The 23,963-nt window shown below is 45.3% G+C and overlaps 1 protein-coding gene across 1 annotated transcript in view; it reads left to right on the forward strand.

Moving 5' to 3' along the window:
• Positions 1-23,963, forward strand: part of P3H1 (prolyl 3-hydroxylase 1) — an 83,821-nt gene that overhangs the window by 34,809 nt on the left and 25,049 nt on the right. The window contains exons 4-8 of the mRNA XM_082274453.1: positions 9,909-10,040; positions 12,091-12,230; positions 13,373-13,462; positions 16,205-16,257; positions 23,777-23,898. Coding sequence (XP_082130579.1) covers positions 9,909-10,040; positions 12,091-12,230; positions 13,373-13,462; positions 16,205-16,257; positions 23,777-23,898 — 537 coding nt within the window. The remainder of the gene's footprint in view (positions 1-9,908; positions 10,041-12,090; positions 12,231-13,372; positions 13,463-16,204; positions 16,258-23,776; positions 23,899-23,963) is intronic.

The following is a 23,963-nucleotide window of genomic DNA, read 5'->3' on the forward strand; positions in this document are numbered from 1 at the left end:
GCAACGAATTTCCGCCGACCGGTCGTCCGTCTTTTGTCCAGAGTGGTGTTTGTTGGTTCGAATGTGCTCTAGACTGCACACGAATTTTACCACATGACAGAATTCTACTTCAGAAGTGATGTCATGTGTTGGATTGCTTTGTATGTGTTTTCATCTCTGAGCATGCCTAGTCTTGCTCATAAGATTTTTCCCCATCGAAATCTGTACTAATGAGACGAAAATCGGACGTGTTTTGATGGTCGACAAAAATTATATAGCCTGCACACCAGGATTTTTTCGGCCGAAAAGTCGGAGTCGGTTGTCGGAAGCACCATACTAACAAGCCGAAAATCGGCAGATCGGTCGTCGGACAAAATTTCCCGGCCGAATTTCTACCCGTGTGTATGGGGCTTAAATCTTATGAGAAATAGGCCTCTGAATCGTAGATTCCCGTGCTGTTAAAGACTTGGATGTCTATCTCCCAAAGAGTCTGCCATCACTTGTGGAATTCATACTTTGCCTTGTGTAAGGACAGAAAGTTTTTACGCCAAGAAATACATTTTGGGATTTCTGCAATTAGACCTGATCAATATTTGACCCTATGTACCATGAAAGGGCAACTTTCTGCACTGGCCATCTTGTTCCAAAGACAGCTTGCCTCCTATTCCTTGGTTAAAACCTTTATAAAGGGAGTGTCTCATGATGTTTCCACTGTACAGCCACCTATGACCTGTATGGAATGTTAAATATAGTTTTATTAGCACTTCTGAGTCTGCCTTTTCAGCCTGTTGGGTATATTCACCTTTTATCTCTCACAAGCATGTGTTCCTTGGTGCCATATAATCTGCAAGGTGTGTGTCTGAGCTGGTGGCTGGACTTGTAGAAAAATCCTTTCTGGTCCTACATAAGGATATGGTGGTGGTGGTGGTGAGGCCTAAGGCCTTTCTTTCTGCTCCTTCAGTGGGGATTTTTGGCCTTTTCACTTAAATTAAGACATTGTTCTTCCATCCCTCGGTCCACCCCCAGCTCACGAGAAGATTTTCCTCCCAATGTCTGAATGTGATTTGGGCTGTGAGAGTCTTATCTCTCAGCCGCTGCTTCTGTCTGCTTCTCTTTTTATCATTCTGAATGGTGCCTGCAAAGGGGAGCCATCTTTCCGCTCCACCATATCTAGGGGCAGATCATCATCCAAACCTTTGGTCTAAAAGATGACTGTCAAGGCACACTCTACTAGGCCTGTGAGTGCTTCCTGGGCTTTTCAGCATCAGGCATCTGTTTCGAAGATTTTCAAGTCTTTACACTTGGTTCTCTTTTTTTTTACATGTTCTATACTTTACCAGATGGATGTTTAGGCCTCTACTGATTCCAGCTTAAGGCGTGAGGTCCTTCAGCTAGCTTTTGAAGCTGCAGGCAGCCCCCAGTTTTTACTACTTTATTTTATGTTGGCTTGTATGCAATTTATTTTGCTGTGCTGCTCCCCACCCCCCTGTTGGGACTGCTCTTAGAAAATTAAGTTAATCTCCTTTTTACTTTTGATTCTGTGTCCCCTAGCGGTTATACTGGACAGGCAAATGGTTGGATTTTTTTCTGTAAGTGCCGTATAACCCAGTTATCCCAGATGTACTTCTGATCCTGTGTGCCTTTTTTTAAATAATATGTGAACCCTCACCTTGTAAAACAACCCATTCCGATTGAAATAGAAAGGCAGAGCGTGCGTGTGTGCGTATGTATGTATGTATGTGTGTGTGTGTGTGTATATATGTGTATATATGTGTGTGTATATATATATATATATATATATATATATATATATATATATATATTATAAATAGGGTAAGAAACTGCGCTAATATCTAAATGTGGTAGCAGCAACTTAGCATGTGACAAACATCAAAAAACATATAGGGGGGGGGGGGGGAAAGCTGCGCTATGTGACACAGACATATATCATGAGTCCAAAAAGTCCCAATGTTTGGTATGAAATAAATATTGAATCAGAAAGTCCAAAAAATATTCAACCGAATATCCACCCGTGCAGGAAAATCAGTAAATTTACTGCTTACCAGAAGTAGCAGTAAAGTATGCCTTGAATAAGGGTTAGCCGAGCCAGATGAAAATCTGCGAAGGATTCCTCCCCAGCGATGGCCGTCCCAGGATCACGATAAATTGGGTGTATGGATAAAAAACAAATATAACATAGCGTGATACTGTATAATATTCAAGTGAATCACTCCCGAGTGTGTCAGAAGAAAAAAGGAAGGTGCTATTACAACCCACCACCAACACAGGCTGCTTACCAGATATTGATATAAATGAGCAAATAAACAGCAATCCAAAAGATGATAAAGGCTATGAATGAACCACCACCTTAGCGTATTGTAATTACCAGATAGATAAGTGAAGGCAAATCAATATGCAACTCAAAAAAAGCCGTAGGATAAGCCACCACCTTGTAGTGCAATTACCAGATATTAAAAGTAGATGAGCATAGAGGGTAACTTCAAACGAGCTGAGGTTGTAATAGCACCTTTCTTTTTTCTTCTGACACACTCGGGAGTGATTCACTTGAATATTATACAGTATCACGCTATATTATATTTGTTTTTTATCCATACACCCAATTTATCGTGATCCTGGGGCGGCCATCGCTGGGGAGGAATCCTTCGCAGATTTTCATCTGGCTCGGCTAACCCTTATTCAAGGCATACTTTACTGCTACTCAGTGGCGGCTGGTGAAGTTTTAAGATGGGGGGGCGCAAGACCCCGCCCTTCTATTTTGGCCCCTCCCATTTCTCAGAAACCACACCCCTTATAGACCCCACCCATTTTGTCCCCTGTATTTTGCTTGCGTGAACCAATTCTCCCAATATATCACATATTAAGGGCTCCATCAGTACTAGTATATCCCATAATAGGGAGCAGGGGCCCTATTATGGGATACACTGACAGAGTGGCACAAACCCCACAGTACAGGCCCCTTGTACAAACCCCACAGTACAGACCCCCTAGCACAGACCACACAGTACATGCCCCCTTTCAATGTAGTGACCAGCGTACATGCCCCCTTTCAATGTAGTGACCAGAGTACATGCCCCCTTTCAATGTAGTGACCAGTATACAGGCCCCCTTTCAATGTAGTGACCAGTATACAGGCCCCCTTTCAATGTAGTGACCAGCGTACATGCCCCCTTTCAATGTAGTGACCAGCATACATGCCCCCTTTCAATGTAGTGACCAGCATACATGCCCCCTTTCAATGTAGTGACCAGCATACATGCCCCCTTTCAATGTAGTGACCAGCGTACATGCCCCCTTTCAATGTAGTGACCAGCGTACATGCCCCCTTTCAATGTAGTGACCAGCGTACATGCCCCCTTTCAATGCAGTGACCAGCGTGCATGCCCCCTTTCAATGTAGTGACCAGCGTACATGCCCCCTTTCAATGTAGTGACCAGCGTGCATGCCCCCTTTCAATGCAGTGACCAGCGTGCATGCCCCCTTTCAATACAGTGACCAGCGTACATGCCCCCTGCAGAGGTATGGCAGTGGGAGAGATGGGATCAGGCAGAGGGATGGTGGTGGGAGAGATGGGATCAGGCAGAGGGATGGTGGTGGGAGAGATGGGATCAGGCAGAGGGATGGTGGTGGGAGAGATGGGATCAGGCAAAGGGATGGCGGTGGGAGGGATGAGTGCATGAGGCAGAGAGGGATGGCAGTGGGAGGGATGGTCATGGGATGAGGCAGAGCAGAGGGGGATGGCAGTGGAAAGGCTGGATGGATGGATGGTCATGGGATGAGGCAGAGCAGAGGGGGATGGCGGTGGAAAGGCTGGATGGATGGATGGTCATGGGATGAGGCAGAACAGAGGGGGATGGCGGTGGAAAGGCTGGATGGATGGATGGTCATGGGATGAGGCAGAGGAGAGGGGGATGGCGGTGGAAAGGCTGGATGGTTGGATGATCATGGGATGAGGCAGAGCAGAGGGGGATGGCGGTGGGAAAGGCTGGATGGATGGATGGTCATGGGATGAGGCAGAGCAGAGGGGAATGGCGGTGGAAAGGCTGGATGGATGGATGGTCATGGGATGAGGCAGAGCAGAGGGGGACGGCGGTGGAAAGGCTGGATGGATGGATGGATGGATGGTCATGGGATGAGGCAGAGCAGAGGGGGATGGCGGTGGAAAGGCTGGATGGATGGATGGTCATGGGATGAGGCAGAGCAGAGGGGGATGGCGGTGGAAAGGCTGGATGGATGGATGGTCATGGGATGAGGCAGAGCAGAGGGGGACGGCGGTGGAAAGGCTGGATGGATGGATGGTCATGGGATGAGGCAGAGCAGAGGGGGACGGCGGTGGAAAGGCTGGATGGATGGATGGATGGTCATGGGATGAGGCAGAGCAGAGGGGGACGGCGGTGGAAAGGCTGGATGGATGGATGGTCATGGGATGAGGCAGAGCAGAGGGGGATGGCGGTGGAAAGGCTGGATGGATGGATGGTCATGGGATGAGGCAGAGCAGAGGGGGATGGCGGTGGAAAGGCTTGATGGATGGATGGTCATGGGATGAGGCAGAGCAGAGGGGGACGGCGGTGGAAAGGCTGGATGGATGGATGGTCATGGGATGAGGCAGAGCAGAGGGGGATGGCGGTGGAAAGGCTGGATGGATGGATGGATGGTCATGGGATGAGGCAGAGCAGAGGGGGATGGCGGTGGAAAGGCTGGATGGATGGATGGTCATGGGATGAGGCAGAGCAGAGGGGGATGGCGGTGGAAAGGCTGGATGGATGGATGGTCATGGGATGAGGCAGAGCAGAGGGGGATGGCGGAAAGGCTGGATGGATGGATGGTCATGGGATGAGGCAGAGCAGAGGGGGATGGCGGTGGAAAGGCTGGATGGATGGATGGTCATGGGATGAGGCAGAGCAGAGGGGGATGGCGGTGGAAAGGCTGGATGGATGGTCATGGGATGAGGCAGAGCAGAGGGGGATGGCGGTGGAAAGGCTGGATGGATGGTCATGGGATGAGGCAGAGCAGAGGGGGACGGCGGTGGAAAGGATGGATGGATGGATGGTCATGGGATGAGGCAGAGCAGAGGGGGATGGCGGTGGAAAGGCTGGATGGATGGATGGTCATGGGATGAGGCAGAGCAGAGGGGGACGGCGGTGGAAAGGCTGGATGGATGGATGGATGGTCATGGGATGAGGCAGAGCAGAGGGGGACGGCGGTGGAAAGGCTGGATGGATGGATGGTCATGGGATGAGGCAGAGCAGAGGGGGATGGCGGTGGAAAGGCTGGATGGATGGATGGTCATGGGATGAGGCAGAGCAGAGGGGGATGGCGGTGGAAAGGCTGGATGGATGGATGGTCATGGGATGAGGCAGAGCAGAGGGGGACGGCGGTGGAAAGGCTGGATGGATGGATGGTCATGGGATGAGGCAGAGCAGAGGGGGATGGCGGTGGAAAGGCTGGATGGATGGATGGTCATGGGATGAGGCAGAGCAGAGGGGGATGGCGGTGGAAAGGCTGGATGGATGGATGGTCATGGGATGAGGCAGAGCATAGGGGGATGGCGGTGGAAAAGCTGGATGGATGGTCATGGAGGACTGACAGGAGGACCACGAGGACTCACCGGTGGTGATGTCTTCTTCCAGCAGATGACCTCCGGTGGTCTGGTCTCCTCTCCGGTGCCGCCGTCACTCCCGTCCGGTGTCCACCCGACTCCATCGCCCGCGGTCCGGTCCACTGCTGCGAGTGACGTCAGCGGGGTCAGCGTTGGATGTCCTGGATGCTGTGATTGGTCCAGGCTGGAGGCTGGACCAATCACAGCCAGGAATCCACGAAGTGGGGGTTTCCAAGGAATCTGCCTTGCGCCCAGGTTACGCCCCCCACGCCCCCCACGCCCCCCAGAAGGCAGCCAATCGCCGCCTCTTCTGGGTGGTAACCCCACCCCCCCACCCCCTCCACATCGGCTGGCGGCGGCGGCGAACGCAATTTTTTTTTTTTTTCAAACTTTATTGCTCGTTTTGCAATCTTTTTTTTTTTTTTTTTTTATCTTTTTTTTTTTTCTTCTTTTTTTCAGGGGGGGCGGCGCCCTGGCGCCCCCTATGCACCGGCCGCCACTGCTGCTACTTCTGGTAAGCAGTAAATGTACTCATTTTCCTGCACGGGTGGATATTCGGTTGAATATTTTTTGGACTTTCTGATTCAATATTTATTGCATACCAAACATTGGGACTTTTTGGACTCATGATCTATGTTTGTGTCACATAGCGCAGCTTCCCCCCCCCTATATATATATATATATATATATATATATATATATATATATATATATATAATATATATTTTAATTCACATATTTATTCCAAATAGGCTTGCATAGAGTTCTGCTTTAAGATACTCTTAAACCCTTGTTGGACTGTTCATTTAAATGATTTTTAGTTCTACATCCAATAATCTTTATTGTGCTTCAAATTTGTACGTGTTCTTGCTACTCCTTTTATTCCCAGATTCCTTACCTTTGGGTTAATCCCCCTAAGACTGCTTATCTTCTCTCTGGAATAATCCACATTATACAATGCAGCCATTATTATTATAATTGGAGGTTCTGATGTATTGTTGTGCCACTTCCTTATAAATGTTCCATTTTTGATCAGTAAGCCATCCTCTTAAATACGTTTGGAAGAGAAAAGTTTCTAAAAGCCGATTCACACCACAATTTCTGCATTTCGGATGCGTTTCTGCATACGGGTTTTTGATGTGTTCCAGTATGTTTTTTACTGCTTTTTTTTTTTTTTTCTCATGTCAATTGAGGACATGTGTGTTATGGAGAATTTTAGATGCATTTAGCCGTGTTCCAGATGCGTCCCATACAGAAAAAAAGTCAATATTGACTGCATTGGAACACACTGCACATCCATGACCTAAGGTCAATGGAATCCATGTTAAACTGTGCATGCTTTTTGATGCAGAATAAAAACGCACTGGACTGCTTCTTGTGTGATCCAGCCCCAAAACTGAGCCTCTTGTTGTCACAATAATCTCAGTCATCAGGTTAAAAGGTAAACTTTGTAATATAGTGAGTTACAGATGCACTGAAAATTTCAGCGGCCAAAAATTGTGTTTTTGCCATTTTTTCTGATAATGGCACTGAGAACACATGCAATTTTGCCGTGGTTTTACTGTGCTTATGGTGTGTTTTTTATTTCAAGGTCATTTTACTCAAAAAAAACGTAACACGTGTATGTGTTCTTGCTGCGTTTTTAATGTGTTTTAAACAGGGTGTTTTGTGGTTTTCTTTACCTGACCAAAAAAGCTGCAAAAGCAAGATCTTTAGCACCACAGAAGCGCAACAGAACATTGTGAAGGCATACATATAAATTAAAGGGATGCATTTTTCTTGAGCTTTTCTTGTGCTGAAGGTGCCTATAATGGCCGACAATACATTCATGTTCAATTTAAATTCATGATATTAAAGTTGAATATAATACAAATATATATACGTTTTCGGCCAAGTGCATCAAGTGCTAAAGCATTGAAGTTGGAAATTAAGTTAAAGTGATTGTAATAAAACAAGATACCTAACCTGTTATAGTTACTTGCTCTATGCAATTGGTTTTGCACAGAGCAGCCCAGATCCTCCTCTTCTCGGGTCCCTCTTTGGTGCTCCTGGCCCCTCCCTCCTGTTGAGTGCCCACACAGCCAGCAGCTTGCTATGGGGGCACGCAAGCCGAGTCACAGCTCCCTGTGTCCATTCAAACACAGGGCCCTGTCCCGACCCCACCCCTCTCTCCTGATTGGCTGGCTGACCTTGACAGCAGCAGGAGTCAATCGTCCCATGCTGCTATCTCAGCAAATGAGGAGGGGAGTCCCAGGCAGCTGAGACACTCCTGCAACATCGCTGGCTAAAGATGGGCTCAGGTAAGTATTAGGGGGGCTTCTGCATGCTGAAGGTGTGATGGACGCAGGTACCGCATCCCTGTCCTCGCAAACTTGTGACAAAGGACCAGCCAATCTCACACCCTGCTGTCCTTACGTAACAAGATTTTCCAGCTCGTGGGACCACAATCTAGGTGCCAGCAGGCTGAGAGTGATTGTCACTGGGCTAATTAAGCAATTAACCCTTTCAATGCCGCCACCTCGGTTTTGTCCGGGTGGGAAGAAGCTCATAATTCTAGCAATATCAATTATGATTTTAGAATAATGGTCTGTAACACACACTGTCACCACAGACAGGTATGTTCATAGGATTTATTCTATTCAGTAACACACTTCAAGAGACAGGTTCTTTGTTAGTTTTCATTAAGAGCTTAGGGACAAGGTTAACACTTTTCAAAATATGGTTTTAATAACGAAAAGGTCAAATTTTACAGAACAAAGGTGTTTTTATAGAAAGAGAGACCTAATTCAGTAATAGAAAAATAAAGTAGAATTGATGAGGATGAATACTTGCAGTCAGTCAGTGTCCTGGGTGTTATCAGAGTTCAGTCGATGAGCCAGTTGTTATCGGTTCTCAAACTTGATAGATGATGTTCCTGCTTTGATATTACCCTGAGAACCCTCAACTGGTCAGGGGTCTCCCTTTTTCTCTGGGAACAAAGGGGTGTTGACAGATGCCCCTGACCAATAAAACTGAGTGTCCATGGGCTGTCCTGAGTTTGACAATATCAGGTCCCGCCTATATAGACAGTTTTATATCACTATTCATATCTTGAAATATTTATTGGTTGCATTCTTGAAACTGATAGATCATGGTTTAGCATTGAATTTTGCATCCAGGGATACTAAACACGTAATATCTCAGATAAACATGTCACCCAGAGAATATCTGACAGCTATCTTCCCTTCTATATGGGCTAGTGTGGTCATGTATAACCTTAATTCATTCAGTATGACATTTCTCATCCAAATATATACTTATTATTAATGGGTCATGTTCCTGTTTATGAATTGTGTGTATTTAGGTTTTGACTTGGGCAGAGCTCTATGAGTGCCCTTTACTATTCCCCATTAGTTCTGGCTATCCCTAATGGGTTTGATCAGAGTTTTATGATGGGCCTGGGCAGAAGAAACAGACATCCTGCCAAGACTTAATAAGCGGTTTACAGCTCTGCACAGGACTAAGTGTTGGTTTTTGATGCCTGAGTTGAGATAACGGCTCTTTTGAAGTGTAAAACCTATGCATTCCGATAATTAAAGGAGGAGGGAGGGGAATAATATCGCTGTGTGTATAACTGTTGTGCAATTCTGTCATGGCTGACCTGTAATGACCTGCATGGCCACTTGCTACAGCTTTTCCTGTGTCCAGTGCGGGATATCCTTACAGAAAGTGTTTTTTTTTTTTTTTTTTATCTTTTACCCTTTGCCTTTATAATCCCTTTAAAGCTGAGCTCCAGGCAAACGGTTAAATACAGAGATATGAGAGCTGTTTTATCTGCCAATGAACTTCTAATTCTGTCCATTGTCGTAAGATTTATACAGCTCTGCCCCACAGCATAGTTCTCTCTGGCAGAGTAGGGGGGGACCTGAATTTTCTCTGCTGCAGTTCAGTAGTAATTGCTGGTTTTGTCCCTCCCACAGCCTGTAAAAGTAAAAGCGGCATACTGATGAGCTCCTCTCCCTCACTATGCCCTCTCCTATCCGCATACTCCTTGATGGCACATGAGCATTACTGTTTGGCTGCTCTCCCATCTTATCCCCACTATACAAGGCATTGAAAGGAGCTAATTCATGTATTCCTGCATTAAAATATTTACCTTTTTTTTTTATTTAAAAAGTTGCATTTATTTCTTACACTTATAACTTTTTTTTTTTTTTAACCTTTTATTTATTATTTCAGGTACTTGTATAGCGCTGTCAATTTACGCAGAGCTTTACATATACATTGTACATTCACATCAGTCCCTGCCCTCATGTCACATGTTGTATTGCAGATCATTATGTTCAGGTGATGAACTGCAGACAAGCTTGTGTCTCTGAACTGGCCACACAGCCTGGCAAAGAGAAGCCCATTGAAGATTTCTTCCCATCGCACTTCAACTACCTGCAGTTCGCCTATCACAGCAGTAAGTGGATCTTCAATTTCCCATGTTATCAGTTCTAACAGACTTAACGTTCTTATTTTCAAACTGGAAACTGCCATTCAATAAGCTGAAATGTAAAAAAACTGGTCTGAAGCTTAAAGGGTATCTCCACTTTCGTGGGTGGGGGAATAGCAAATAAAGAAGAAACAATATAGCATATACAATTGCGACACAAATCATTGTAATTGAATGTTATTAAAAATGTACCTTTCCTTTTTAATCTGCACCTGTTGTAATTTTCTGAAAATGCAATATGGCCACCTGGAGCTGTTCTGTACACAGAATGTATACTGACCACACCCCCAGAAACATCATTTCCTGCTTGTGTGATTGGCTCACCAATTTTCCCAGAAGTCTGCACTAAGATACAAGTCAGATTTCTGGCATCAGTGCCCTGATTACACAAAATGTAAATAAAGTGGCAATTACTGCTCACAATTAGTGCCCATAGTGCTGCCAGTCAGTGCTCATCAGTGCCTGCTCATCTAGGCACTGATGGACACTGACTGGCAGCATTATGGGCACTGATTGTGGGCACTGATGGTGCTGCCCATCAGTGCTCATCAGTTGCACCCGTCAGTACCTATCAGTGGCTCCTCCTCATAGGGGAGACAAGCACAAGTAATCAGGGCACTGATCATCAGTGCCTGATTACACAAAATGTAAATAAAGTGCTAATTACTGCCCACAATCAGTGCCCATCAGTGCCTGCTCATCTATGCACTGATGGACACTGGCATCACTATGGGCACTGATTGTGGGCACTGATTGTGCCACCCATCAGTGCCGCCTCTCAGTGCCCATCAGTGCTGCCTCAAAGTGCCACCTAGGAGTGCCCATCAGTGCGGCATATTAGTACCTCCTCATCAGTGCCCATAAGTGCCACCTCATCAGTGCCCATCAGTGCAGCCTATCAGTGCCGCCTCATCAGCGCACATCAATGGAGGAAAAAAATTTATTTTCAAAATTTACTCTCAGAAAAATAAAACTTTTTTTTTTTTTTTTTCTTCTTTATTTTTTTTGTAAAAAATAAACCCAGAGGTGATTAAATACCACCAAAAGAAAGCTCTATTTGTGTGAAATAAATGATAAACATTTCATATGGGTACAGTGTAGCATGACCGCGCAATTTTCATTCAAAGTGTGACAGCGCTGAAAGCTGAAAATTGGCCTGGGCAGGAAGGGGGTGAAAGTGCCCTGTAGGCAAGTGGTTAATTTAACTTGGAACAATGAAATGCCCGATGCACAGAAGATGAAATAACACAAATGATCAAATCTCTTCAAAAAGGTTCAGCACCAGGTCCAGATGGATTCTCTTCATTTTATTACAAGCCGTTCGCCCCTCCTTGTCCCATATGTAATTTCTTTATATAATAAAATCCTTAGAGGTGATATATTTCCAGCAGAGATGTTAATGGCCAATATGTTCCGAATACCCAAACCCGACAAAGATCATACATTACCACAAAACTATCGACCAATCTCGGTAATTAACTATGAAATTTAAAATATTTAGCAGATTATTAGCAAATAGACAACCCTTTATTAAAAACTTGCTGTATTGCATCTTTTCACTCCTCATTGGTTTTTTACAATGTATTACTTTTACTATGTTGCATTTACAAAAGAAACCCAACAAAGGGTTAAGTGCCCATTCACACTACCGCGACTGGTCAGCCTGACAAGTCGCAGTCCATTGTGTGCTACGGGAACCGTTCTAATAGGAGCGACTCAAGTCGCTCCGACTTAGAAAATAGTTCCTGTACTACTTCGGGGCGACATCGGAGCGACTTGCATTGACATTCATTATATGAAGTCCGTGCAAGTCGCGCCTACGACGCAGTGCACGCGACTTCACAGGTCGCCCCCGAAGCCGTGCTAGTGTGAACCGGCACTCAACCCTTCCCCACTATATACAAAACTCAAAATAGAATAATACATTTCACTTTTCCTGGTTGTTCTCCAGGAATTATTCATGTTGGGGACACTGGTTTCCACTACTAACAGTTTGTGGCCCTTTACTGGTTTCTAGCTAATAATTATACCAAAGCGATTGAATGTACGAAGACCTACCTATTGTTCCATCCGACGGACGAGGTGATGAATCAGAATTTGGTGTACTACACCGCGGTCCTGGGGGAGGAACAAGCCGCTTTAATTCAACCCAGAGAAGTAAGTTTACTGAAAAAGTGATTTCCACGTCTCCCAATTCTATAGTGGGCTGTGCTTTCATTTCCATCCACCGTCGTCTTGTCCTTGTTGCCATTTTACTGATGTTTACTTGAGTAATCAAATTGATTTAGGGGATGAACACTAAATTTTGATTGGATGCCATGGCAGACTGTTCTGTATGGTTCCTCTGAGATTGGACACATACAGCACATTATGGCCCTGCCAGGTGTGAAAATGTAGCCTATCCAGTGACCATATGGCTTGAGTGGCCACTTTAGAACACCTTGAAGCGGTTTAAACACAAAACCAAAAATGTATTCTTTTGCAGGTTACCAATCATTCGATGTGGTAGCTGCATTATTTATTTATTTATTTTTTTACTTTCTCCCTGCCTTTTTACCTGGTGATCTGGCCAGTAACACACTACCGGTATTAGAATGTCACCAATCTGGATGAAGGAGAGCAGAAGACACCTTTTGGACAGCAGCGTTCTGGGAAGAGGGGTTAGATTTACTAGCAGATTTAAATACCCAAAATAAATTGAACCTGAGCTCCTGCTCACACTGTATGAGCGGTTACAGAAACCGTTTTTTCCTTTTGGGATAAAGGTTTTATATAAAAGCTGATTGTTGTAAGAAGATCTCTACAGAAGAGAGGACCAAAATCCCTCCTGAGATGTGCAAACCTGGTAACCAACTACAAGAAATGTCTTACCTCTGTGCTTGCCAACAAGGGTTTCTCCACCAACTACGAAGTCATGTTTTGCTTTGGGATCAAATACTTATTTTACTCACTGAACTGCAACTCAATTTATAGCATTTGTATCATGTGTTTTTTTTCTGGGAATTTGGTTGATATTCTGTTTTTATCATTTAAAATACACCTATGATAAAAAATTATAGTCCCTTCATTTCTTTGTAAGTGGGCAAACTTCCAAAATCTGCAGGGGATCGAATAATTTTCCCCACTGTATTTTGTTGGAAGCATTTGTCCCTTTTATTGGAAGTGTATCCTATAGTGCTGTTATGCATAGTTGCCTTTTCGCTTTTTTTTTTTTTTAATCATGGAGTCTATTAAAATAAAAGAATAAATAAATGAAATAATAATAAAATGAATACTTTTTCTTCTTTATTTCTCTTAAGGATGTAAAGAAATACATTCAACGAAGTCTTCTGGAGAAAGAGCTGCTGTTTTTTGCCTATGATACTTTTGGAATTCCCTTTGTTGACCCTGTAAGTTAAATGTTGACCTTCACCTTTTTTTTTTTTTTTTCTGTTTAACACATGTAGCTTACGTTTACTGACCCTTAAAATGTAACTCCCAAATTTTGTTAAAAAAAATTCCCTCTAGGCAGTCTTTAACCGGTTGCCGACCGCCGCACGACTATTTACTGCGGCGGTCAGCCCCAGCCAGGCAAAGTGACGTAGATCTACGTCGCTTGCCTGTCACTTCCTTGTGAGCCAATAGCGGGCGAGCGCGCGCCCGTCGAGGCGTGTGCCCGCCGCGGCTTGTTCACAGGGAAGTTAGTGCGTGTGACCGGCGGACCCAATGTCCGCCAGTCACTCGCCGATCGTCGGTGCAGAGGGAGAAAGTCAGGCGGCTGATGTAAACAAGCCGCCTGTCATTCTCCCCTGTGTAGAAACAGTGATCACACGGTTCTACTATGTAGGACCGTTGATCACTGTTCCTACACTAGTAGCCACAGCCAATCACAGTAAAAAGCACGCCCCTAGGGACACACTTAACCCCTCCCTCCCTAATAAAGTTAACCCCTTCCCTGCCAGTGTCATTTTGCAGTAACAGTGCATATGTATAGCACTGATTACTGCAGTAATGTCACTGGTACCCCCAAAAGTGTCAAAAATGTCAGTCAAGGGTCCGATCTGTCCGCCGCAATGTCGCAGTACCGCAAAAAATCGCAGATCGCCGCCATTACTCGTTAAAAAAAAAAAACACCAAAAATGACCAAAATCTTTCCCTTAGTAAACGCAATAACTTTTGTGCAAACCAATCAAAATACGCTTTTTGCAATTTTTTTTACAAATTGGCCAAAAATGTTAAATTTTGATTTTTACATTTTTTTTGGGGGGGAATTTCATATAAAAAAATGTGAAAATAGTTATTTTTGCAAAATGTACACTCTTTTTTTTTTTTTTTTTTTTGTTTATAGCGCAAAAAGTAAAAATCGCACAGGTGATCAAATACCACCAAAAGAAAGCTCTGTTTGAGGGGAAAAAAGGACGTCAAATTAGTTTAGGTACAGCGTCGCACGACCGCGCAATTGTCCGTTAAAGTCATGCAGTAAAAAATCGCAAAAAACCCCCTGGTCAGGAAGGGGGTAAAATCTTCCGGGGCTTAAGTGGTTAAACATTGCAATGAATTATAGCTTCCTTTTTTTTTTTTTGCAGATTTAATGCTTTTCACTCTTCTAAAAAAATCGCTGTTCATTGTACTATGGCCGTTCTCTGTATGGGAAGCTCAGCATTCATTGTAACCACATGGACAGTCTGAGTTCTGTGATGAGAGGCTGCATTGTCTGCGTCCTTTTTAGAATATCTCATAAAAAATTGAATTTTTATTTCCAAGGATGACTTGGTGTATCTAGGGGCAAAAATGACATTTGATGCAGTCTGGCATGAACATTTGCTTAGTAGTTTTTGTCCCTCTGTATTACACAATGTATATATTAACCCCTTCATGCCTAAGGGTAAAGCAAATGTTAATGCTTAAGTGCAATTTTGACATGGGTTAGTAAAACTGTACATATCGTCACAACCGCTTTGTGCATCCAGGTGGATTATACCTTGTTTTGTTTTTCAGGACAAACTGGGCTTTCATTTGGTGGATAGCTCCTGATTTATGTATTTATTTTTATGATCAAAGGAAAACTGTCTCAAATGCTAAAAAAAATATATATTTTTTTTTAAATTTAGTTGTATTTTTTGCTATTACCATAAATTACCACCAAAGAAAACACCCAAAAAATTCTCCTGCTCCTGACGTTTGCAGTGATACCATGTATGTGTATGTTAATTGTTTGTATCTGTAGTTCAGCCTAAAAACAATGGTGCGCATTTTGCATTTTTCCCTGCCTTAAACACACTGACCCTAATTTGAAAAAAAAAACAAAACCATTTCTACCCAAAATATGCTGATTGTGACCCTTGACCCCAACGCTGGCAACCCTTGATCTTGATTTTTTACAATCTTTGGTTTGTTTATGAAGAGGAAGATGCAAGGTTTCAGGAAAGACCGTAAACACAGGGGCGGGCTCACAGTGACTGATCAGTTTGATAGCCAATCGGAGGCTATCACAGCATTCAGGTGACCCAGAACCGCGTGCTTCCGGTCCAGATCATAGTACGGGACTCATGGGCACTCGTTTGGTTTAGAGTCCGGCACGCTCCCAGCACAAAGGGCGAGAAGCATAAATGCAGCCTCACTGAAAAAAGCCCACTTCTGTGCAGCCGCATATATGTAGGTGGTTGGCGTGAAGGGGTTTATTTTCTTTGATATATATATATATATATAGATAGATAGATAGATAGATAGATAGATAGATAGATAGATAGATAGATAGATAGATAGATAGATAGATAGATAGATATAGATAGAATTAATATGTGTGTATGTATGTATATATATATATATATATATATATATATATATATATATATATATATATATATATATATATAGTATATGTGTGTGTATACTTTTTTTTTTTTTTACTTTATACTGCCAGTAGGCCAGTTTTTACTTTTAACAGGCCACACTGTCCAGCAAATTTCAGTTGCAGGCGCTGAATCAAATCATTTGATACTGATCGGCTTTTATTCATCCAAATGAAATACAACCTGTATACTGGGCCCCTTGCAGTGTATAACGCCCATTTCTGCAAGCAAAGTGACGGTTATGGAACTCTACATGCAGTGTCTGTCTCTGATCTCATTAGACATCTGCTTTTTTTGCAGGACACATGGACACCAAAATATGTAGTGCCAAAAAGACTGCGAGAAAAACAAAAGTAAGTTTAATTGTGATTAACTTTAAAGTCAATGTGTGCACATGGTATATATTTAACCACTTTTGAACCTGAAGCTTTTACCCCTTCATGACCAGGTCATTTATTTCAATGCGGCACTGCGTTACTTTAACTGACAATTGCGCGGTCATGCAACGCTGTACTCAAATAAAATTGATGTCCTTTTTTTCCCCACAAATAGCTTTCTTTCGGTGGTATTTGATCACCTCTGCGATTTTTCTTTTTTCTTTTGCGTGTCGCACCCTTCTAGGTAGGTGCTAGAGTGTGAGTATAGTTTTGGCTCTGTCTGCCTATCAGAGGAGCAGCAGGTAAATCTATATTGGTCTCTGCTTATCAGAGAGCAGGACCTGTGAGTCAGGTTTGCTCAGGGTGCTCAGTGGGTGATTCATCTGGTCTCTGGGAGTATCCCCAGCTGATCCAATAGGGAGGCACGTTGGATGCTGGAGGAAACCTAACCAATGACACGCAGGCTTTTGGTACTGTCCCACGGGTTGGCACAGACAGTTGGTCTCGGTGCATTATGGGACAGGGTATAAAAAGCCACGGGCACATGAGGTAGAGGTCTTTTGTTGGGAAGCAGAGTCCGAGAAGGAAGGTTGCGGCTGCCTCCTCTTCTGCAGCAGTTGGTGATGGTCACAGGCAGTCGGCCTGGTGAACCAGTGGAGAGGAGCTGAACCAGGAGGTCTAGGAGAGCTGACTGGAGGAGTTGGGGCATTGCGAGAATCTTGAAAAGCAGTATGTGAGATGATTACAGCCACACACACCTACACAGGTTGAACTGGATGGACTATTGTCTTTATTCAACCTCACCTACTATGTAACTATGTAACTACTATGTAAGTATTGTGAGTACAGAGGATCTTGCCCAGGGGTCTGCCCAGGAAGGGGACCACTCCGGACAGTGTAGAGTCAGTGGACGGGTGGCAGCTAGCCCAGAGAGAAAGGGGGTACTGGGGGAGTACCCTGAAGAGAAATACTATAATAACATTTACTTCATCTTCATTCAAGTGGCATAATCAAGTAGCAGCCTTGCCGCATTCTCAATTTAGAAGTCCTCCTGAAATGTGAATAATTAAGAGTATTCCACTCATCCCTTCTCCTATCGCAATATAAATAAAACAACCCCTGGACTGATCATTGACTGAGCCAAGAACTTAAAGTATTAAAGCGGAGTTCCAGCCTTTTCACTCACCTGTCCAACGGTCCAGCGATGTGGCCGCCCGAAGCCTCGATCCTCTCCCTCTGGTCTCGGCGGCGCCGGCATCACTGATGTGGGCACCCGGCTGTGACAGTTTGCGGCTTCACAGCCGGGTACCCACTGCGCATGCGTTGGCCGGAAATCTTCTGGGACCTCTGACATGTCCCAGAAGATTGCAGGGAGGGAGGGGGAGAGGAGAACTTCCGCTTAGAGCGCCGCGGCGCTCTGAGCGGAAGTGGGAGCGGGTACCTGCCAAAACTAGGTACCCGCCCCCCCCCCCCCCCCCCCAAAAAAAAATGACATGCCAAATGTGGCATGTCAGGGGGTTAGAATACCTAAAGCTGAAGTTCCACTTTTGGGTGGAACTCCGCTTTAATATTTCTGCAAGCAGTTGCTACAAGTAACCCAGGGGAATCCAAAAGCGTCATTCTTCAGCAGTCCTCTAGGGGGCAGTGCTACATGCGCTATAAACAAAAACAGAGCGACAATTCTAGGAAAAAAAAATATATATTTCTCTGTCGCTCATTGACAGACGTAGTCCTCGTTGATTCAACACACTCGGGTTATGCTGCCCTCTACAGGAGTAGGACTAGACAGGAAAAAAAAAAAACACTCTGGCCACACCTTAGGGGCAGTCCCAGAGGGTATATCCTCTCTCTGTCTCTCTCTCTGCTACAGCAAATCAGTTTTTTTCTGTCTAGTTAGGAGTAATGACCTAGATACCTTGCTGGGATCTTCGGTCCTGGCAGGATTTTTCTCTTAGAAAAGATTTTTTTAGACAGCTTTTTTTCTCCAGTGCAAGAAAGCTGAACTGGGCGACGGGCTGGATGTTGAGATCCAGTGGTCACCCCAGTTCAGCCTACGAGCGCGTGCAGGCCATAGCTCCGCGCTGGGTCGGCCGCGACATAGTCCCACTGGACGGGGACTGACCCTGCGAGTTAAACGTCTCGCTGAAACGCCTAAGACCATGAGTCACGGCGTCCGTACTGGTCGACAGCCCTCCCACCTCGATGGAGAGGGGTACTGTCAGGAGTTGGCGCCCGCCTGGTTCCGGTATGGTGAGTAGTATGTTCCCCCTTTTCCCCCTGACGGTGGTGAACGCGGGCCCCTCGCTGTAATGGTAAGGATGGGTCTTCCCTCTATCCTATAACATGTCACAGATCCCCCTGTTTGAGTGTGATTTTTGTGAACAAAAAGCCAGGAGGCTTGGTTTGGGAGCTGACAATCTAATTGCAAAGATGTTAAAATGATGAAGTCAGTGGCAGTACTAGAACTTTACTGTGATAGTATAAAGTATCCTACCTGTCAGAAGCCACAGGGCGATGTCTATATATGTATACTGCATTCCAGATCATTCCTCCAGCTAAACAGATGCCTCCCGACGGCCACGGACCGCATACGGCCCGCCAGGGTCCGGTACCTCTGACCACCATGAGGGTGAAGGGTTGTGAGGCCGAGATCCTTCTGCAGACATGCCGCTATTCTGTGCAGGCCGCCGCCATTGTCTGGTAGATCGCACGAGGCCGCCATTTTGGCGTAGCCTCGTGTCTCCAGCATGGGGGCGGCCATGTTTGAGGTGACTCAAACACCTCGTGGAGCTAGGGGAGCCGCCGGAACGCGTGCAGAGGGGCGGAGCCGCCTCCTCTCTTCCCGGGAAGCCAGCCAAGAGACTTCCTGTCTGCTCTAGACAGTGCTGTAACAGGTTGCAGTTGAAACTCTGAGCATCAAGTGGTGAGCCCTGGGGTCTATCTCTCTCTCGCTCCTATAGTGGTCCCTAAGCAGGTACACTGAGGGGCTTTGTGGCGCTGGGGGTCTGAAAAAAAAAAGAAAAAAGTGGTTTTATTTTTTTTGGCAAATTGATTTTTTCCGGGTAGCATCTGGAATTATCATGGACCCTGCCACACAGGTACCCCCACCTGTTTCCCTCGAGGTGGCCGCAGGACCCGCCAGTTCAGAGTATGGATGCATTTACAGCAGTTTTGGAGTCTTTGGTGGCTCGGGTGGAGACGGCCTGTCAGGAACGGGGGTCAAGAAAGCGACCCCCGCCTACCGCTATATCATCTGATACTTCAGATTCTGAGATGGTCATTGCAGCTGCAGGTCCCTCTGCAGGGGCTGTTGTCTGAGGTAAAGTTCCCTCAGACAGTGAGGAGGACGTTTATGCTTCCGCCATAATTCGGGAAGAAGCATTGGTGGACGCACTAGTTGTGGCGGTTCGGGAAACCTTAAGACTTGAGTTTTTACCGGCAGAGGCAACTGAAACAGAGATTCCCTTTGGTACTAACAAACCCACCAAAACGGTGAAGGTTTTTCCTGTACCCAAGTGTTTTGGTAATAAAATTAAAGAAGAATGGGAGCATTCTAAGCGTACCTTTACTATTTCCAAGCGCATTGCTAGACGCTATCCGTTTGAGGAATCCCTCATTAAGAAATGGACGGTACCACCAGTGGTGGATCTACCTATTTCCAGACTGAATAAAGCCACGGTTATTCCGGTGGAGGACGCTTCTTCCTTTAAGGATCCGGTGGATCGGAAAGTAGAAGCGGAGTCCCGCACTATCTTTTCCCTGATAGGGTCAGCCTTTAGACCAGTAATTGTCATTGGTTTAGTGTCTCAGACATTAACGGAATGGGCGAGATTGGTACGCCAAGACCTTAGGGGAAAAGATATTCCCCAGGGAACATCTGATTTGATGGAACAGATTATACAAGGACTACAGTTTGTCTGTGACGCAGCCTTGGATGCTACCCCCCTATTAGGGCATGCATCCATGTCAGCGGTAATCCTCAGACGTGTGCTGTGGTTAAAATGCTGGTCAGCGGACCTAGGTTCCAAAAAGACCTTGACGAATCTCCCCTTTCAGGGGAATCGCCTATTTGGGGCCACCCTAGATGAGATCATTAAGGATGCCACTGGGGGCAAAAGCACTTTTTTGCCACAGGCTGCTAAAGCTAAAGGACCTCGTAACAAGCGGGGACCTTTCTTTACCGCCCATAAAGGGTTTGTTCGCTCAGCTGGAGCAAGCGGGAAGGGCAAGACTCCTCCAGGAGGGTTCAAGAAGAGCTGGTCGGACAGACAAAAGACCGACTCAGCCAAACCTGAAGCAAAGGATTACACAGCCTGAAGGTGCGCCCCCACCCGGCTTGAGGGTGGGGGGATGTCTTCACCGGTATTCAGGGCATTAGATCGAGCATCGACCACTGCTACCGGTGCGATTCTTCCCTTCCAACATCTAAGTACTACAGGGAGCGGTAGTTACCGTTCCCTGAACAGATCATTTTCTTTACCTTTTCCAAAGATTAGCCTCAGTTCCCCACAAGAATCGGATCCGGTTGAACAGACAGACCAAGAAGCCTCTAGCCGGGTGACTTCGGTCCCTGTGGTTCAACCAGGAGAAATCACCACTCCTGATAGGAATCAGGTGTCTGATAAATGTGTGGGAACAGAGAACGATCAGACTTTGTCGGATGGCCGGGGCCAGATAGCTCTAGGGCAGCCTGGTTCGGATCCAGTCAGCGCCAGTTGTCCTGGAAATTCTAGGATGGCCTCTTCAAGCCGGTCTGGCCGACTTGGACATGCTAGTCGCGGACGTTCCTTGGGAACTTCTTCTCAGAGAGTGTCTGCGGTCTCAAGGACCGATCTTCCATCATGCTTTACAGTCGCTGGTTTTAATGGCCTGGCCATTGAGACCCAGGTACTGAAGGACAGAGGTTTGTCAGCTTCAGTTATTCCTACCCTTATTAAAGCAAGGAAAGCGACTTCCAGCAAGGTCTATTATCGCACATGGAAGACTTATATCGCGTGGTGCGAATCTTTAGGGATTCCTCCACGTACCCATTCGGTGACTCGAATATTGGCCTTTCTGCAAAAGGGGGTTGAGCAGAAACTAGCCTTGAGCACCATCAAGGGTCAAGTTTCAGCATTAGCAATCTTCTTTCAGAAGCCTTTGGCTACAAAATCCTTGGTGCAGAATTTCATCCAGGGGGTGCGGCACCTGGCTCCACCAGTCCGCGCGCCCTTACCGCCTTGGGATCTTAATTTGGTTTTGTCGGTTCTGCAGAAACCTCCCTTTGAAAACATCAGGGAGATTCCCTTGCTGACTTTATCCCAGAAGGTAGCCTTCTTGGTGGCTATCACTTCTGCACGCAGGGTGTCAGAACTGGCTGCATTATCTTGCCATTCCCCATATCTAGTGATTCATAGGGATAAGGTAGTTCTTCATCCTAAGCCATCCTTTCTTCCAAAGGTGGTTTCAGACTTTCATCTGAATGAAGATATTGTACTACCTTCCTTGTGTCCTCAGCCCAATCATCATCGGGAACATGCGTTGCATTCCTTGGATGTGGTTCGGGCAATCAGGGCATACCTGAAAGCTACGGAATCGTTCCGTAAGACGGATTCACTTTTTGTGATCACGGATGGCCCCAGAAAGGGGTTGCCTGCATCTGCCGCGACTATCTCCAAATGGATTAGACAGACGGTGGTACAGGCTTATTCTATTAAGGGTCGGAGTCCTCTGTTCCCTGTTAGGGCGCACTCCACTCGAGCGCTCAGTACTTCCTGGGCCTTCCGCCATCAGGCGTCAGTGGTCCAGGTATGTAAGGCGGCCACCTGGTCGTCGGTACATACCTTTACAAAATTTTATAAGATTGATGTAATGGCATCGGCGGATGCCTCATTTGGCCGCAAGGTTTTGCAGGCCGCAATTTGAGGAGACCGGTGGTCTACCTCGAACCGGTGGTCTACCTCGAGGGTTTTTTTCTGTTGGAATTTTCTGTTGAGTCTCATCTTTGATAAGCATTGAAGACTTCTAGTTGGCACCGGTTGGGCCTTCTAGATTGGATTTTTTTTCCATTTTCCCACCCCTCATTTGTGGTACTGCTTTGGGACGTCCCGAGTGTGTTGAATCAACGAGGACTACGTCTGTCAATGAGCGACAGAGAAAAATGGATTTTTGTAAGATCTTACCGTAAAATCCTTTTCTCTTAAGCTCATTGACAGACGTAGTACCCGCCCCTCTGTTTTTGAGTTGGGTTGGGTTAAATTCTCTAAACACTGCTTTGTGACATAACTGATTTGCTGTAGCAGAGAGAGAGAGAGGATATACCCTCGGGGACTGCCCCTAAGGTGTGGCCAGAGTGTGTTTTTTTTTTTTTTTTCCTGTCTAGTCCTACTCCTGTAGAGGGCAGCATAACCCGAGTGTGTTGAATCAACGAGGACTACGTCTGTCAATGAGCTTAAGAGAAAAGGAGAAAAGGATTTTGCGGTAAGATCTTACAAAAATCCATTTTTTTTTTTACTTTCTGCTATAAAACATTCCCAATAAAAAAAAAATAAAAATGTAAAAATCAAATATTTTTTTTTTCATCCTTTCATTCCAGTATGTGTTCTGCTACATATTTTTGGTTTTAAAAAAAATCCCAATAAGTGTGTTTGGGCAAAATGTATCGCATCTACAAACTAGAGGAAAGATGTAATTTTTTTTCAGTGTTTTTTTTTTTTTTAACTAGTAATGGCGGCGATCTGCGATTTTTAGCGGGACTGCGGTGGACAGATTGGACCCCTAACTGACATTTTTGACACTTTTGGGGGACCAGTGACATTATTACAGTAATCAGTGCTAAAAATATGCACGGTTACTGTAATAATGACACTGGCAGGGAAGGGGTTAACACTGTTGGTGATCAAGGGGTTAAATGTATGCTTCATGCTTACTGACATTTGTGGGGGGGGTTCTGTGACCGACAGAGATCGCAGGTTCATCTATGCTGAATCCTGTGATCTCTCCCTGTCTGTCACTGAGCAGATCCGCCTGCTTTGTTTACATAAGTAGGCGGGGTCTTCTCTCACTTTCCCCGGCGATCGCCGCCTCTCCTCCTCCGGCCCAACTCCCGCTGTGTCTAAACAAGTTTACGAAACTTCGTTCTTGAACACTGCTTCCGGGTCGCCAACTATTTCCGCTCATGCGTGATAACGTTCTATAGATTTTCTAATGACGATCTTCACACCAACGAATTGAAAATCGTTTGTTCGCAAACGGTACGACATCATTTTTCATTTTTTTTTTTTTTTTTTAATCGGTCTTTTTCGTTCATAATATCAATATCGGGTATTGATTGCTGGGCAGCAACGAGTAGAAAATCGGCTGTTCGTTCGCTGAATGAAAATTTTCGTGCGATTTTTCTTATCGTGTACTCCTGCCATAGTATGAAGATCTAATTTTCATCAGAATCCCAGAATTCTAAATTGCCAAGAAAAGCCAAGCCTATGTGATTATCTTTTTTTTTTTTTTTTCTTTCCAGGTTGGAGCGTGAGACCGCGGCGAGAATATCTGAGGAAATTGGAAACCTGATGAAAGAAATTGAAAATCTGGTGGATGAAAAAACCAAGGAGGCCCTGGATCTGAATCGCGGTGTCAGAGAAGGTGTGATTCCCCTAACCTCACTCGTTTAAGTACACGCTTTTTTTATTCAATAAGGCAAGCTGGCA

Source organism: Pelophylax lessonae (genome assembly GCF_965119305.1).
Source record: "Pelophylax lessonae genome assembly, chromosome: 12".
Classification (NCBI taxonomy): domain Eukaryota; kingdom Metazoa; phylum Chordata; class Amphibia; order Anura; family Ranidae; genus Pelophylax; species Pelophylax lessonae.